Source organism: Macaca mulatta, chromosome 19 (assembly GCF_049350105.2).
Source record: "Macaca mulatta isolate MMU2019108-1 chromosome 19, T2T-MMU8v2.0, whole genome shotgun sequence".
In the NCBI taxonomy this organism is placed as follows: Eukaryota; Metazoa; Chordata; class Mammalia; order Primates; family Cercopithecidae; genus Macaca; species Macaca mulatta.
The window spans coordinates 7,155,459-7,172,707 of record NC_133424.1 but is presented as its reverse complement, the minus strand read 5'-3'; the positions used below and the strand labels follow the sequence as shown (position 1 = coordinate 7,172,707).

Below are 17,249 nucleotides of genomic sequence, written 5' to 3'. Positions count from 1 at the left end.
AGAAGAGGAGGCCCTGGAGTGGGTAGCTTCTCTCTGCAGGCAGATTGTCCCATTGCTTGTCCAGCTCTCAGCAGAGAGGAGGCCCTGGAGTGGGTAGCTCCTCTCTGCAGGCATGTTGTGCCATCATTCTCTGCAGCTCTCAACAGAAGGAGGCCCTGGGATGGGTTGCTTCTCTCTGCAGGAAGGTCATTCCATGTTCGTCCAAGCTCTTAGCAAAGAAGAGGCCTTAGAGTAAGTTGCTCCTCTCTGCAGCTGGTAGTCCCGATGTCTCTGCAGCCCTCAGCAGAGAGGAGGCCCTGGAGTGGGTAGCTGCTCTCCGAAGCTGGTCATCCTGATGTCTGCCCAGCTTTGGCTGAGCCCAGGGCTTTTATGGGCCTCAGAGGGGAAAAAGTGCAGCCTTGAACTCCTGGGCTCAAGCAATCCTCCTGTCTCAGCCTCTTGAGTAGCTGGGACTACAGGTGCACACCACCACACCCTATGTTCTTCCTTTTTAAGGTTGAATAAGCTTCCATTGCACAGATAAGCCATGTTTAGTCTATCAGCTCATGTGTCAGTAGACATTCAGTTCCTTCCCCAGTATTCTTTTTTTTTTTTTTTTTTTTTTTTTTTTGAGACGGAGTCTCTCTCTGTTGCCCAGGCTGGAGTGCAGTGGCGCAATCTCATCTCACTGCAAGCTCCGCCTCCTGGGTTCACGCCATTCCCCCGGCCTCAGCTTCCCGAGTAGCAGGTACTACAGGCGCCCACCACCACACCTGGCTAATTTTTTTTTTTTTTTTGGTATTTTTTGTAGAGATGGGGTTTCACCATGTTAGCCAGGACGGTCTCGATCTCCTGACCTGGTGATCTGCTCACCTCAGCCTCCCAAAGTGCTGGGATTACAGGCATGAGCCACTGCGCCTGGCCGTTCCCCATTATTCTTTTCAATGTTCAAAGTATTCCACCTCAGCCTCAGTGGGAGTCCGAGGGATGCAGTTTTGAAAATTCCCAACAATGTAGAACCTAATTGAATGGTAATTTCCCAACTGCATAAGGGGGAGGGGGCTGAGTTCCAGAAGCTCATATTTGTAGCAAGTGTAGCCTAAAGATTATTTCCTGCAAGCTTCCTTCAAAGACAGATGCTGGCCAGGCCTGGTAACTCATGCCTATAATCTCAGCACTTTGGGAGGCCAAGGCAGGTCAATTGCTTGAGCCCAGGAATTCAAGACCAGACTGGGAAACATAACTGGGAAACATAACTGGGAAACAATAAGACTCTGTCTCTACAAAAAAAGAAAATGCAAACATCAGCTGAGCACGGTGCTGTGAGCCTTTATTCTTGGCTACTTGGGAGACTGAGGCAGGTGGATCACTTCAGCCTGGGAGGTGGAGGCTGCAGTGAATTGAGACTGTGCCACTGCACTCCAGCCTGGACAACAGAGCAAGACTCTGTCTCAGAAAAAAAAAAAAAGGTAGATGGCTACCCCTGACTCCCATTTTTGTCCCTTTACCTGGGGCAGTGATTCTGAAACTTAGGTGAGCCTTGGAACCATCTGTAGGGTTGGTTAAGCCACTGCTGTCCAAGCACATAAAATTTCTGATTCCATAAACAAGGATGGGGGAAGAACAGAATGTGTATTTATAGCAACATACCCAAGTGATGCTCACACTGCTGCTTTGGGGACTACTTAGAGACACTGATCTACTTACTTCTAGTGATAGGATTAAAACTTTTTTTTTTTTTTAAAGTTATGGCCAAGTGCAGTGATTTATACCTATAATCCCAGCACTCTGGGAGGCTGAGGCAGCAGGATTGCTTGAACCCAGGAGTTTGAGACCAGCCTGGGCAAGATTTTTTGTTTTGTTTTGTTTTGTTTTTGAGACACAGTCTCATTCTGTTGCCCAGGTTGGAGTGTAGCGGCACGATCTTGGCTCTCAGCTCACTGCAACTTCTGCCTCCCGGGTTTAAGCAATTCTTATGTCTCAGCCTCCTGAGTAGCTGGGATTACAGGTATGTGCCACCACGCTCAGCTGATTTTTGTATTTTTAGTAGAGATAGGTTTTCGCCATGTTGGCAAGGCTGGTGTCAAACTCCTGACCTCAAGTGACCAGCCTGCCTTGGACTCCCAAAGTGCTGGGATTACAAGTGTGAGCCACTGCACCTGGCTGTCTACAAAAATTTTTAAAAATTAGCTGGGCATGGTGTTTATGTGGGAAATAGGCATACCTAAATAGGTGCATACCTGTGTTCCCAGCTACACGAGAGGCTGAGTGGAAGAACTGCTTCAGCCCAGGAGGTTAAGGCTGCAGTGAGCTGTGTTTGCACCACTGCACTCCAGCCTGGGTTACAGAGCAAGACCCGGTCTCAAAAAAACAAAAACAAAAAAACCAAAAGAAAAAAAAAAACAAAAACCAAAAAATGTATCAACATTAAATCACTGCTTATTTTCTCAGCATGATCTCCATTTTTTTTTTTTTTCCTTTCCAGCACCACCTGCCCTCGATTAAAAAGCATGGTGGTGTTACTATGACAGCGATCTGGCCTTCTTTAGAGTTTTTATCTGGACTTACTTTCATTCCAAAGTTATTCATTTTCTGGTGCTGTTTGTTCTTCAGTGCAAACACTAGCCCCGCTAGCTAATAAATGTTTGACTGACACTTAAGTGAGAAAACAATCTGGTTGTTTTTTTCGTGTGTGTGTTTTTTTTCTGAGACAGAGTTTTGCTCTTGTCGCCCAGGCTGGAGTGCAGTGGCACAATCTCTGCTCACTGCAACCTCTGCCTCCCGAGTTCAAGCGAGCCTCGTGTCTTAGCCTCCTGAGGAGCTGGGATTATGGGCACCCACCATCATGCCAGGCTAATTTTTGTATTATTAGTAGAGACGAGGTTTCACTACATTGGCCAGGCTGGTCTTGAACTCCTGACCTCAGGTGATCCTCCCGTCTCGATTTTTTTCTTCGTTTTTAAAGAATTTTGTTACTTTTTGCCCATGACACAGCTCACATGAGATCCTGAGAACGTGTGTCCCAACAATCTGATTTTTTAAATAGGAGTTATTTATTTTTTATCCAACTTTTAAGTTCAGGGATACATGTGCAGGATATGCAGGTTTGTTACATAGGTAAACGTGTGCCATGGCAGTTTGGTGCACAGATCATCCCATTACCTAGGTATTAAGCCCAGCCTCTGTTAGCTGGTCTTCCTGATGCTCTTCCTCCCCCACCACAATCCCCAACAGGCTCCAGTGTGTGTTCTTCCCCATCACGTTACTATGTGTTTGCATCATTAGGCTCCCACTTATACATGAGAACATGTGGTGTTTGATTTTCTGTTCCTGCATTAGTTTGCTGAGGATAATGGCTTCCAATTCCATCCATGTCCCTGCAAAGGACATGATCTGGTTCCTTTTTATGGCTGTATAGTATTCCACAGTGTATATATACCACATTTTCTTTATCCAGTCTATCACTGATGGGCATTTAGGTTGATTCCATGTCTTTGTTATTGTCAGTAATGCTGCAGTGAGCATACGCGTGCATGTGTCTTTATAATAGAATGATTTACATTCCTTTGGGTATGTACCCAGTAATGGGATTGCTGGGTTGAATGGTATTCATGCCTCTAGGTCTTTGAGGAATTGTCACACTGTCTTCCACAATGGTGGAACTCATTTGCACTCCCACCAACAGTATAAAAATGCTCCTTTTTCTCTGCAACTTTGCCAGCATCTGTTGTTTTTTGAATTTTTAATAATCGCTATTCTGACTGGTGTGAGATGGTATCTCATTGTGGTTTTGATTTGCATTTCTCTAATGATCAGTGACGCTGAGCGTTTTTTCATATGCTTATTGGCCGCATGTATGTCTTCTTTTGAGACGTGTCTGTTCGTGTCCTTTGCCCACTTTTTAACAGGGTGGTTTGTTTCTTTCTTGCAAATGACAACCCGATTTTTAATGATAAAAAGGAATTTAAAATAACTGCACAAGAGTCTCTAAATCGCAGGCAGAAGGTCCTAATGTCCAAGAGACAAGTGGCTTACAAAGTCCTGAAAAAGATGGGGGTATGCCTATTTCCCACATAAACACAGTTTACAGGTCATTGTAAAATTTTGTGATCCTCAATAAATCAAAAAAATTTTTTTTGTGAGAGATTGGTATTATTTAAATTTTCGTGGATAACATGAGATTCTCTCTTTAAAAATTTTATCTTTGATCAGGGCACAATGGCTCATGCCTAGAATCCCAGCACTTTGGGAGGCCACAGCGGGAGGGTTGCCTGAGGCCAGGAGTTGGAGACCAGCCTGGGCAATACAGTGAGACCTCTCTTTCTATAAATAAATAAATAAATAAATAAATAACCAACCAAACTAGCCGGGTGTGGTGACATAAGCCTGCAGTCAGTCCTAATTGCTTGAGAGGCTGAGGTGGGAGAATTGTTTGAGCCCAGGAGTTCTAGGTTACAGCACGCCATGATTGTGCCACTGCACTCCAGCAGAGACCTCATTTCAAAAAAAAATCTTTATTGACAAATAATAACTGTATGTATGTATGGGGTACACCTTGATGCTTTGATACATGTATACATTACGGAATAAACAAATCAGGCTAATTAACATATCCATCAGCACATATACTTATCAATTATTTACGGTAAGAACATTCAAAATTCACTTTTAGCATTTCTTTTTTCTTTTTTTCTCTTTTTTGAGACAGAGTCTTGCTCTGTCACTCAGGCTGGAGTGCAGTGGTGTGATCTCAGCTCACTGCAACCTCTGCCTCCCTGATTCAAGCGATTCTGCTGCCTCAGCCTCCTGAGCAGCTAGAATTACAGGCACACACCACCACGCCTGGCTAATTTTTGTATTTTTTTAGTAGAGATGGGATTTCACCATGTTGGCCAGGCTGGTCTTGAACTCCTGACCTCAGGTGATCCACCCCAGTCAGTCTCCCAAAGTGTGGGGATTACAGGTGTGAGCCACCACATCTGACCACTTTTAGCAATTTTAAAATATAAAATAACATTATTATGTAGTCACCTTGTTGTGTGATAGATCGCCAGAACTTACTCTTCCTGTCTAACTGAAAACATGTGACTCTCTTGGGTCGTCTGAATGTTTCAAATTTGTATCATTCAAATTAGCAGGAAGAATCACACAGTACTGTTCTTCAACCTATTTTATAGATGTGCAAACTGAGACTCAGGGAAAGGTGAAGAAGGGGCTGACCAGGTTTGCCAAGGATTATGCAGGATTAGAAAATTAATCTCCACTTTGGGAGGTTGAGGCAGGTGGATCACTTGAGGTCAGGAGTTCGAGACCAGCCTGGCCAACATGGCAAAACCCCGTCTCTACTAAAAATACAAAAATTAGTGAGATGTAATGGCGAGCGCCTGTAATCCCAACTACTCGGGAGGCTGAGGCAGTAGAATCTCTTGAACCTGGGAGGCGGAGGTTGCAGTGAGCGGAGATCGTGCCACTACACTCCAGCCTGGGTGACAGAGCGAGACCGTGTCTCAAAAAAAAAAAAAAAAAAATTAATCTCCAGTTCCAGAACCCAGGGCTCATTCCGTCACATAGCAGCATCATGCGGTCAGGAAACAAAAGTGTACCTACCGGGGGCCCTTGGGGATCCCTCCCCAGGGCTCGAACCAGTAACCTCAGTTGCAGCCCCTGAACGCTCCCGCCCTGGAGGCTCCAGCCACGAGGCAGCGCCCCCTGCGGGCCACAGCGCGCAGGCGCGGAGCGCCCGTCCCGCCCCCGCCCCCCTCCACGTGCGGCGCACACCTCGCGCTCCCCTCCGCCAGGCTCGCCTCGCGCCTCCCTCCCTCCCTCCTCCCGCCCCTCCGGTCCTGGCCTCCCATTGGCTGCGGGCTTCGTCCCTCCGACCGCAGCTCGGCAGGCCCTCGCCAGGCAGGAAGTCCCGCGCCACGAGCGGCCGTCCGCGCCGTCGATTGGCCCAGGTGGCTGTCAGTCGATGCGGCGGGCCCTAGTCGGCGGCGGGGGCCCGTGATCGGTGCGCGACCCGGGCTGGCGGTGGTTTCCGGTTCCGCGGGGCTGGCGGGCGAGCGGGCGGCCGGGATCGGCGGCGGCGGCGGCGGCGCTTGACAGACAATGAGGGCGGCGGGGCGGCGTTGAGCGGCGGCGGCGGCGGCGGCGGCGGCGAGCGACGCGGGGCCCGGGGGCGGGGCGGGGCGCCAGCCATGGACAATCAGGTGAGGAGCGGCCGCGCCGCCCCAGCGCAGCCCGCCCGGCCCCCTCCCGCCCGCCGGCCCGCCCGGCCCTCCCCGGTCCCGGCCTCCCCGCTCCGCGCCCGCCTGCTCGCTTTGTGCGCGCCCGCTGCTCCCCGGGCCTTTATGTGGGGCGGGGGCGCCCCTCCCCCATCCGCGACCCCGGCCCGGCCAGGGCGCCTCGGACCCCCTTCGGGACCTGGGCCAGGTCCGGAGCCCCCTGGGACGCCCCTGGTGACCCCCCAGCCTGGCTCGGAGCCCCCCGGGAGACCCTTCGGAACCCCAGTCCGATCTGCATCCACCTGGGACGCCCCTGGGGACCCCAGTCCGGCTTAGGGACCTCAAGACAGCTCTCGGGACTTCAGCCTGGTCCAGAGCTCCTTCCAGGCACTTTCTGGGATCTCGGCCCTGTCCAGACCCCTCCCGGGACCCCTGGGATCTGCCCTGTAGACCTTTTCCTCTCTGGGTCCAGGGCCAGTCACTGTCTCCTTTCCTGTCTGGACCCTTGGCCCGGAGTCGCCTCAGACTCCCTGAGTCCCCAACCTGCTGCCTGTCCTCCCTTCAACCTCAGCTCAGAGATGAGGCGTCCCCGGCCCCCTGAGACCCTGCTCTGCAGCGTCTCTCTTCCTTGAACCCAGGCCTAGCCTAAGATTTATTTCCACCCACCCCCTACCTGGGCCTGAGCCTTCTCTCCCCTCTGTTCCTGCCCCGGCTGCAGCCAGAGCAACCCTTTCTCCTTCAACCCCAGCCCTGGCCTGAGCTCCTCAGACTCCCTAGGACCCTGGCCTTCTGTCTTTTGCTGCAGGGACTCAGGCCTGTTTGGAGTGTCCCCTCTCTTTGTACTTGCTTTTTCAGACTTCTTTGACCCACCCTGCCGCCTCAGCCCCCTTCTAGTTTCAGGCCCTGGTCATTCTGCCTTAGACCTGGTGGGGCTGTCTGTTTCACCTTCAGACCCTCTGCCCTGAGACCAGGACCAGGAGCAGTTGCTTCTCTGATCTGGATGCCCCAGACCTTTGAGTCACTGATTGCCTGCTGTTGCCCTCAGCTTGGGCCGTCTCCGTCCGTGGCATCCTGATTTAGGCTTCCCCACATTTCACCCCAGTCCACATCTCCCTCCCAGGCTGGTTTGTCATGACACAGTCCCACAGTCTCCTGCACAACCTTTGCCTTCAGGATCTCCCACTTCATCTAACGCCCCTCAGCCTGATCAGTCCTGATGTCTCAGCCACTACCCTCTCCCTTCTTCCACCTCATTTTCTGTTTTTTTTTTTTTTTGCCCCCAGGGTCTTAAGAGTCTCAGTTGAAACCCAGGGTGGGTGGGTTCCCCAGCCTCCCGAAACGCTCCGGACGGCCCCTCCCCATTGGTCTGTGTTGCTTCTCATAAACACAAGGTCTTCCTGCACGCTGGTACCCCCTTTACCCAACTCTACGCTGCCTCTTCAATACCCAAGCCCGTACCCCTCTTCCTCAAGTCCAGAACCATTGCTGGCCCCCAACATGGGATCATTTGTTCCTCCTCCCCGGCTGCCCTGGCTTTCAGGGGCGCCAGGCCAGGAAAGGTGTCGTGGGGCTGTGGGGGTGGCAGCCGAAATCTCCGCCGTTAGAAAGGGCAGGTTGGGGCGTCCCTGGCTGCTGGCGCCACTAAGGTGGCACTGTCTGGCTGTGTGGTTTCATGGGTGGGGGGCAGGGAACCTCCCTCCTGCCCATCTGGGCGCCTGTGGCACAGGGTCATGGAGACAGGTGGCTCATGCTTCTGGTACCCAGTTCCAGTGGCTTCCCGTCTGATTTGGGTGTTGCTGCCTTCCTCTTAAGAGGTAAGGAAGAGTTTGCAGCAGTTGATCGGTGGATTTCCACGGCATGGTGTGAGTTGATTTCCGTTGAAGAGACAGAGCTTGTTGCTTCCAATCTGGTATCGAGTTAAAAGCCCAAATGAAATGTACCTTTAGTGTCCACTTTCAATGAAGCCTGACTCCAGGCAAGTCCCGTTGGGCACACAGAGGCGTAGGGTATGGCCCCTGCCCTCCTTCCTTAGTCCCCGGCGGAGATGTCCTAGGCTGAAGCGTGTCTGTTCCCCTTGTGATGTGTGGGACCCCGGAGGTCTGGGTGGCTGTCACTTATGTAAGTGGGGTGGTGGAAATGGGTGGCATTCCTGGTCTGCGACGGAGAGAGAGAAAGGTCTCGCTCAGGTAGACAGGCGTGGGAGAGAGCTGGCTTTGCACTGCCCGGTACCACAGTGACCAGCATCTGTGGCTGATTTACATTTAAACTAACTCGAATGACAACTTCAGTTCCTCCATCTCACCAGCCACGTTTTAAGTGCTCAGTAACCACCATTACTGAGCTACTGACGACTGTGTCGGGCAGTGCAGAGGCATTTCCATCATCGCAGAAAGTTCCATCCATGGCGATGGTCTCCCTCCTTGCAGAAGTATTTGCAAGGGAAGCGGCTCCCAGAGGGAAGTGTGTTTGGACCCAAAGTCTGATTCTCCTTCCCCAGCAAAGCCTTCATGCAAGTTTGAGAGAGGCCCAAGGGCTCTCTGTCCGTTCCTCACAGAGCAGGAGGCCCCTGGAGAAACAGGAGAGAATGGTATCTTTTACCCAAGCAGATGAGTTGGCGGTCAGTGTCCCTGAGGGACTCTTGGCACAGGGAAAATGCTTTGAATCCAGCAGAACCTGGGCCTCCGCTCCCACTAGCCCCCGATGCCACAAAACGTTAGTGCCTCGGTATAGTGGGAAACAGCACAGCTTTCCACCCAGTCGCTGGCTTTGGGAAGCTTTGGTTCTCTTTCTGCTTTCCTCTGTTACTTTCTAGGACTTTCAGACCCCCTCTAAGAGCAGGATTTCCCGCTGTGCTCTGGGCTCCCAGCTTCTCAACATTGACATCTTTTCCCCATGGCCAGGAAAACGCCTTTCTTGTTCTCTTTGCCCCAACCGTAACCCGCATGTTTGATTCCCCCTCCGCCCCAAGTCTGTGCTGGTGTTGTCTGTGGTATTTGTATTTTTTTTGGCAGGGGGATGAGCGAGTTCCCTGCTCACTTAAGGGTTATGTCTGGAAGGAGTGTGGTTTGTTTCCTGGGCTGGGGCCGGGGGAGGGGACTGGGACGTGACAAGGATAAGGCTGAGCAGATGCCGAAGAGATTGGGAAAGGGCCTGAGAGCAGGTCACGGGGACTGGGGCTGCCTAGGGAGCTGGGAGGTGGTGTCAGCATCTGGGCGGTCACGTTCTTCAAAAGGACCAGGGAGCACCCCCACACTTGAATTGCTGCTTGCTGGTCCTGCACATGCTCTCCTGGGTTTGGATTTGAGAGCAGCTGCCTGGCAACGATGTTCTTCAGCAGGGAAAGTTTGTTGTTGATGCCAGGGACCCATTTCACAGATGCGGAAATGCAGTCTCAGGACGTCCTACCAGCAGGCAAGGCTGGGTAGAGTCTTCCTCTTGCAACTCGGCTCGTTCCCCAAACCTGCCCGAAAAGCTCCGAATTACCCAGGTCGCTGGCTGAGGTGTGACAGATTTCCCGCCTGCTCCCAGCTCTGAAGCTTCTCCCTGGAAAGCCGACCTGCCAGTTTTTTTGTCCTAAAGTGATTATACTGTGAAGCAGTTGAGGGCAGGGACCAGAGTCCCGTTTCCCTTTATGCCCATTGTGGTTCGTCACAGGAGGTTTTGCACTCAGCTTTGCCAGCTTCTGGTTAAATACAAGTAACGGAATCATTCCGTTTGCAGCCAGGCCCACCTGGTCTGGTGACAGATGCTTTTATTGGGGTTGTACCCATTCAGAAAGTCTACCAAGGCCCCTCCCGCTCCCCGCTGGAGAACCTGGGAGATACCTGGTACACTGTCTACACATCTTTGGGCCCCTGTTTTGTAAACAGTCTGGCCCAGGCCTCCGCTGACACTGTGGTCAGAGAGTCGGTCTTACCAGGAACCGGCGGGCCCTATAAAGGGGAATTTGCGTTTCCAGGTGGTCTGCACACCTCTCTGAGAGAGTTTCCAGAGAGAAATTCGTTGAGTGCCATCTCATCGCTTTGTCATTGTGCCTTGGATCAGAGGGACTAGGACAGACGCAGCCAGAAGAGGGGGGAGGTGCTGGCCCCCAGCCCCAGTGTGCCAGCAGTCAGGGGACCAGGGCCCCGTGTACCTGTCAGTGAGAGGCCCCTGCCCTCTGGGTGGGCAGCTCTCCGCTTCAGAGGACTGTCACAGAGGAGTACCCATCTTTCCCGGTCTCTCTCACCTTCGAATTCAGTGGTTACCACTGAGGGCCCCCCACCGGACCTGGCAGGAGAAGGTTCCACAGGGTGTTTTATTGGGTCTCCGTGGGATTGCCCAAACCTCGTCACCGCTTCCTGTTTGTGCGTGTGTGGCTCACACACACGCACGTGCTCAGCCCAGGAGGACCTCAAAATCCATTTAGGCTGAAAGGGGAAAAGACTCCTCAGTTCTCCCCTCCTGCGGGTGGGGGGGGGATGGTTGCCTACGAGGGAATTAGATGCAGTAGCCAAACTCCAGGCGTCATTACACCACTGGGTGAAGGGCAGGTTCCCGGAGGAAGGGCACCTATTGAGAATTCCCACCACGAGACCAGGGAAACCTTCAGATAAACTGGTTGCTGAAGACCTGTCTTAAGGGCTTGCAGGAAGTGCGTGCGGTGCATGGGCTGAAGGAATTGTGAGAAGCTGTTGGAACGTGGCTGGCTCGGGGCTCTTTGCCAGGCAAGGGCCGCTGTAGCCCACACCTGGGGAGATCCACACACTGCATTGAGAAAGCCCCAGGGAAGCTGCCCTCGAGGGGCTGTTTGCCTGGTTTGCCCGATTTGGGATTTGGGCCCTTTGGTTCCAAGTGCCCTCTGCCAGCTGGCCTGGAGAGAAGGCAGTGTCCCAGCTGAGGCCCTCTGCCCAAGCCTAACTGTCCCCAGATGGCCCTTGGAGCGCTTGTGCCCATCCCTCCGTCCACTGTCTTTCAGGTGATTTCCCAGAAGTGCGATGGACAGCTCTTTCCAGGACAGTCCTGGAAGGTTCCCCTTTATCCAGGGCTTTTGTTGGGGAGTGGGTGTCAGGGTGATCCCAGAGGTGCAGGGAAGTGGAAATCCTCGAGACCAAAGCGCCCCGGCTTGTTTCCAGCCATCCAGTCCAGAGGTTCCAAAAAAGTGCCCTCCCGGCAGCAGCAGGCGTTCCTGGTGCCTTGAAGGAACTTGCTGGGATAAAGTTGGGGGAGAGCTACTGACCAATCAGATGCATTCATTCTAAGACATTGTAGAGAGCCTGTCAGTTAACCTCTGCAGCCAGGCACCCTTCCTAGAGAGGCAGCTAATTGATTAGCTTCAATTCTTTGGTCCTAATGGCCAGGGAAAGAGTCCAGGTGGCGTGGGGGAAGGGGGTGGTTACCCTTGGCTATGGAATTGGCTTAGCTGTGCTAATAAATTATCATGACCTGACAAGTCAAAGGCGTTGGCCGGGGCTCCGCTTCTTGCCTCCCGTTGACGTGGCTTGAGCGTCTTACTGAATCCGTGATTCCTTTTTTACTACAACAGCAGAGACTCTGTGTTATCCCACCCTTCCGGGGAGTGCCCCCCTCAGTGCTCCACAGTCCCCTGGGTGCAGCAGGCCAGGCACCCGAACTTTGCATCTGTTGGCTGAGTCTGGGGTGTGCCCTTAACCGTGGGTGTTGAGGCTCAAGTTGGCGCCAGCCCCCAGGGCATCGGTGTCGCCCGGGCAGCGCTTTGGGCCTGGCCTGCCGGCTGCGAAGATTACCCATCGCTGCCTCGGAACCTTCCTGTTTACTTTGGCCACTGCGGCGGAGTTCTGGTGCTTCCATCCTCCCCCTCTCCAGTGGAACCACAGTCTTTCACTCTTTCACAATAACTGCTCTGCCGCCTGCGTGCCCTGAGTAGGAACTCCCTGTCATCAAAAATGCCGGGAAGTCGGCCGAGGTCTGAGTGGCCGGGTCAGTGAATAAGTGATTCCGAGGAGACGCTGTCATTGTGTGGGAGTCAGCTCCACAGCAGCAGGGGTCATTCTCCCACATCCTGGTGCTGTTCCCATGATGTATATGTAGATTTCGTTTTCACCTGTAATGCTCCCAGCGGGACAGGGGTTGCCTTCCTGTTTTCTAGAGAAAAAGGCAGAGGCCCACGCGTGTAAGCATAGAGGGTGATCACAGCCGACTGGGGCTAATGTCGGTGTTGTTTTGGGTTTGTCGGAATGCCGTGCTGTTCAGATAGACGCTTGCGCTTGGCCTGAGTATTGCTGTGCCGATGCTCAGCCCTCACCTCGTGTGTTCGGTGGGGGTACTTTTACCTGAGATCCTCATGAATCCGCAGCGCCGGGGTTTATGAGAGCGCCTGGTCTTCCATCCATCCCCACTTTCTTCCCACACTGAGGTTGTCGATGTCGATGTCCCTGCTGCCTGGATCTTGGGGTCACCTGAATGTCCTCCACCCTCGGGTCCTGTCAGTTCTCTGGCTTCAGGCTGTGTTCACCCCTTTTTCCAGCCATTCCCTCTGGTTGCCTCTGTATGGGCTTGAGTTGCCGTTGGTTTGCCATTTGCCCTTTTCTGCCTGCACCCCAGGCGGTGCACAGAGAGCCGGGGGTCTTTGACTCTGAGCCTGTTTCCCGTGTCTGTCATCCACTTACCAAGGGTTATTTCTTTTGTGTCCGACCTGGACACTCTGGCCCAATCCTAGGCACCCCCTGCAGTGTGCCTGGTCCCTAGGGAGTCCCCACCCTCTTTTCCCAGGGAACTCCAGAGGGATAATCGTCCTGAGCCAAGGGAAGCCCCTCTGCCCCATTTTCTTTTAAAAATTAATTTTTAGTTGACAAAAATTGTGTATTTATATCATGTACATGTTTTAATTTACTTTTTAAGTTGCCAAATACAAATTGCACATCTCTGCCTCATTTCTTATACCTAACTTGCTGTGCGCACAGAACCCTCAGCCCCTCCAGCCAGTTCTTCCACACGCTGGAACTGGCCTGTCCTTATCTGCCACCGTGGCCCTGCCCTCTCCGAAAGCAGCATTCAGAACTCCCTGACCTGAGAGGCTCTCTGGTTTAATTAATCCAGCATCGTCCAGGCCTCCTGTCCCGTGGTTTCAAGATAGAGGCTAAGAGGACGAACGAGAGGTAGTCCCTGCTCTCAGAGAGTTCACAGGGGCCCTGGGGGCTGCCGCCAACTCCCAGGAGCGGGGGATGAGATGAATGGGCTCCCGTGGAGCTGCCCACAGGCTTCGGTGGGGACTCAGGGTTGCTCTCCAGCGTGGCTACCAGAAAGGGTCCTGGAAAGAGGGCGGTGTGTGAGCCAGGACTCAAGATGAGTAGGGTTTTGAAACGAGCTTAGGGTACCCAGGCTGCAGCACTAGAAGAGATGAAGAGAGATGGGGTGGATGTTCCTGGTGTGTCTGGGGCTGGCTGTAGGATTGAGCTGGAATGTGCGCGTTTCCTGCATTTCCTCAGTTCCGGGACTCTGAGATACCAAGACAGCGCCACCAACTCAGGCGCAGCTTCTGTGTGTGTGCGCGTGTGCTCCTGTGGGTGCACGCTGGACTCTGACTTCAAAAGGGTTAGGACGTGAAAAGAGACGAGTGTCTCAGACTTGAGGAAATACACGCATGGAAGATGTACATGGGGCTCGGGCTTCCTGCTGAGGGAGTGACAAGCCTTGGAAAGCTTTAACATGGCGGGCGGGGGTGGGGGCGATAGGATCTGCCTGCCCCAGCGGCTCCAATCGCGTGACAACTGAGAGCTCAGAGAGGGGGACGGAGAGGGAGGGAGGCCGGCCAGGCGCCGGGGCACTCAGCCAGGTGGCGGGGTCTGAACGGGGCCTCGGAATGCCAAAGAAGAGACAGGTACTGGAGGGATTGCAGCCACTGGGACACACCTGGCCAGTTGCCGAGCGATGGCGTGGAAAGGCGCAGATGGGAGCTGTCTGGTCTGGGGCCTGGGAGGGCGGCTCTGTCGGGCGAGGGCGTGGGACTCAGGCCACGGTCTGGCTGTCTCCCGGCTATCTCAGCACTTAGAAGCAAGTGTGTACTTGGCCGCAGCTTTATTTTGTAACATTCTTGTATTTGATAGTAGGTGTCAGGGCGGTATCTGAAAAGTCCGGGGAGGTTTTTACAAAGCAGGGTGGATGTTTACTGTAGGTTCCCTGTTGGTGGTTTTGGCCAACCTAGGTATGAAGAGTGCTTTGAAGGCATGCGGCTTTGTGTTCAGTAGCGTGGAACTGGCCTGCGCTGCCTTGTATTTCAGACCTAAGTGTCAGACATGACATTCGCTCAGCGGAGGGGGCTGGGCTGCCCAGGCCAAGGGTCCACCTGGGACTAGTCACCAGGGGGCCGCAGGCTGGCCTCTGCCTTCTCCTCGGGAACCTCCCATTCTGCTCTTGAAACTGAAAGCCAGTGTTGTAGCTGATGACTTAGGGGAAGGAGAGGGGCCTCCGGGAGGCGCTGTGATGCGTGCGTGGGAATGAAAATGCTGGTGTCAACAAGCTTAGGTGGCAGAGACACCGACAGCCATCCGCAAGATGACTTTTGATAATGCAAGTGCTCGGAAGAGCATCCTCTATGATAAAGAGTGATGGGAGCGGTGGTGGATGCTTTCGGATCGGTGGTCAGGGGAGGCTTCCCTGCAGAGGCACAGTCCAGCTGAGAGCCCAGTGACAAGAGGCGCCAGCCTGGGAAGTCTCAGGAGCAGAGCATCCTAGGCCAGTGCAGTGGCCCCGAGGCAGGAGTGAGCTGGGCTGAGCTGGGGACTGGTGAGGAGGCTGTGCGGGTGGAACTGAGGATGAGGGGGTGGATGGGAGGAGACGCAGGGGCTGCGTGGGAGTACGGAGGGGAGAAGGCACGGGGCGTCCGCGGCAAGGTGCTAGCACGCTGGGAAGCTGTCTGTGTGCTCCTCACTGGGTTGAGAGCGTATAGCACTGCTGGAGGTCTTTATCGAAAGTTCTCTGTGGATGAGGGGATAGTCCCCTGCGTGGAGCCATGTGCTGACCTGGTCTCCCCACCTCTCTCTCCCTCCAGTGCACCGTCCAGGTGAGGTTAGAGCTGGGGCACCGTGCCCAACTGCGCAAGAAGCCCACCACGGAGGGGTTCACTCACGACTGGATGGTGTTTGTCCGCGGCCCCGAGCAATGTGACATCCAGCACTTCGTGGAGAAGGTGGTCTTCTGGCTGCACGACAGCTTCCCCAAGCCCAGACGCGGTGAGTGGCCCCAAGCCCTGAGTGCCCACAGCACGGACCCGTCTGACTCCACTCCTCCCAAGGCCAGGCTCCACCCCTCCCTCAGGAGCAGCAGGACCCCCCAACCGTGAGGTTCCGGCTTGCGTCCCTCGGCGTGGGGGCATTGGAGCCACGTCACCTCCAGCTGTTGAGTTAGTTGTAGGAAAAACTGAAGGAGGTGGTGGCGGTCTGTCGTGTCGTGATTTAGACCCGGGCTCTGGGAAGCAACAGCCAGGTGGGCACGGGTGGGAAAGGTGAAGTCAGCCAGCTGGTGAGTGATCAGAAAGTTGCCGACTGGCCCTAGGTTTGCTTGGGGGTGCTGTGTGAAAGATTCCGAATATTTGGGGCAGAAAGAATGCAGGAGCTCATGTCACCACCGTCTTTTCTCTTCCGTGTCTTCCCTCTCCCTTCAAGCCTCAGACTGTCATTGGTTCAGCACGAGTGCCTCAGTCGTGTATTCTGTCAGCGCCTCCACCTGTGGCGTGGGGGCCCTGGCCTTCCTGAGGGTGCAGTGTGACGGGGCAGAGGCAGGAACGCACCCAATTTATGATCAGGGAAGCCCTCCTGGGGAAGGGAGCCCCAGGGGAAGACTGTGGTGTGGAACTGGAGAGAGAGGTGGTGGTCTGGGGAGCGCCATCAGGGCTGGGGCCGCATCTGCTTTTCTTACCGCTGAGTCCCCAGTGTGAAGCCCGGGGCCTGGCGCATCACAGGGGTTCGAGAAATACTTCTTGAGGGATGTGTTGATAAAGGAATGAGGGACTTGCTGTAGCGAAGCGCTTCAGGGTCAGGAGAGCCCTGGCTGGGCTGGTGACCCCTCTACCCTCCAGTATGGGGGTCCTGGGAGCTCCAGGGGCCACAGGAGGTGAGCCGCACACAAGCGTGGGTGTGCTTAGGTTGAAGCAGGAGCTTCCCGGGAGCCGGGACCCTGGCCCTGAGCCTGTGAGTGGTTTGCAGCCTATTGGGGAAGTGACGGGCGTTGACAGCAGCAGAAGCATTTCATGCTGAAGGGACGCTCACCTCCGATTCCCTCAGCCTGCGGCTCCCCTTTGCCTCTGCATTTCTCCTTTCCTGAGTCTTCACCTTCTCCCCTTTTCCTTCCTCCCTCTCTAAGCCTCTTAGAGGATGGCCACGGAGGCTCCTGACAGCGGCAGATATTTATACAGCGCTTCCTAATTGTGGGGACACGTGCCATCTATCGAGCACTTCCTGCCCAGCCCTTCGTGCGCAGGATCACGTTTTCTTCTCGCCACAGCCCTCTCGTGCAGACAGGGAGACGGGCCCAGGGGGCAGGCCGCTGCCTGTGCTTACAGCAGGGTGGGCAGGCTGGCCCGTGGGCTGGGTCCGGCCACTGCCAGTGCGGCCTGTTTTTATTGGTGCACGGCCATGCCCGCTCGCGTGGGTGTCGCCTGTGGCTGCTTTCGCGCCACGTCGGCAGAGCAGAAGCCTGGCTGCCCCTCCTGCACCAGGCCCTCTTTCCTTTCTCTGGCGGCATCCACTCCACTTCTCCTTCACCAACCCCCTCCCCCACTCCCCTTTTCTCTGTCCCCGGAGCTCTGGGATGGGCCCTGGACGCCGATTTCCATCCACTTTGAGACTGTTGATTTCACCTTTGCTCCCCACCATGTTGACACAACACCTTCTCCAAGCTCCAGGTACCTGGAAGATGGGGTCATGAGTGGGGCTCACTCTCAAGGGTTCGTTTTTTGTTTTTTGTTTGTTTTTGAAGAGATGGGGTCTCGCTCGCTGTGTTGCCCAGGCTGGCCTTGAGCTCCTGGCAGGCGCGTGCCACCATGCCAGGCTTCAGTGTCAGTTTGTAGGCAGCCTTTAAATTAGTAACTGAGCC

At 54.3% G+C, this 17,249-nt stretch overlaps 1 protein-coding gene across 8 annotated transcripts in view; it reads left to right on the top strand.

Moving 5' to 3' along the window:
* The first annotated feature begins 5,988 nt into the window (after positions 1 to 5,988).
* Positions 5,989 to 17,249, top strand: part of MLLT1 (MLLT1 super elongation complex subunit) — a 76,899-nt gene continuing 65,638 nt past the window's right edge. For 2 of the 8 annotated variants that reach the window (XM_015122622.3, XM_015122619.3), the window contains exons 1-2: positions 5,989 to 6,185; positions 15,208 to 15,388. In XM_015122622.3, the coding sequence (XP_014978108.1) occupies positions 6,174 to 6,185; positions 15,208 to 15,388 (193 nt within the window). In that variant the 5' untranslated portion in view covers positions 5,989 to 6,173. Of the gene's footprint in view, positions 6,186 to 13,689; positions 14,943 to 15,207; positions 15,389 to 17,249 lie in introns of those variants that run through there. The other 6 variants (XM_077979607.1, XM_077979603.1, XM_077979608.1 and 3 more) reach the window with 4 other exon arrangements.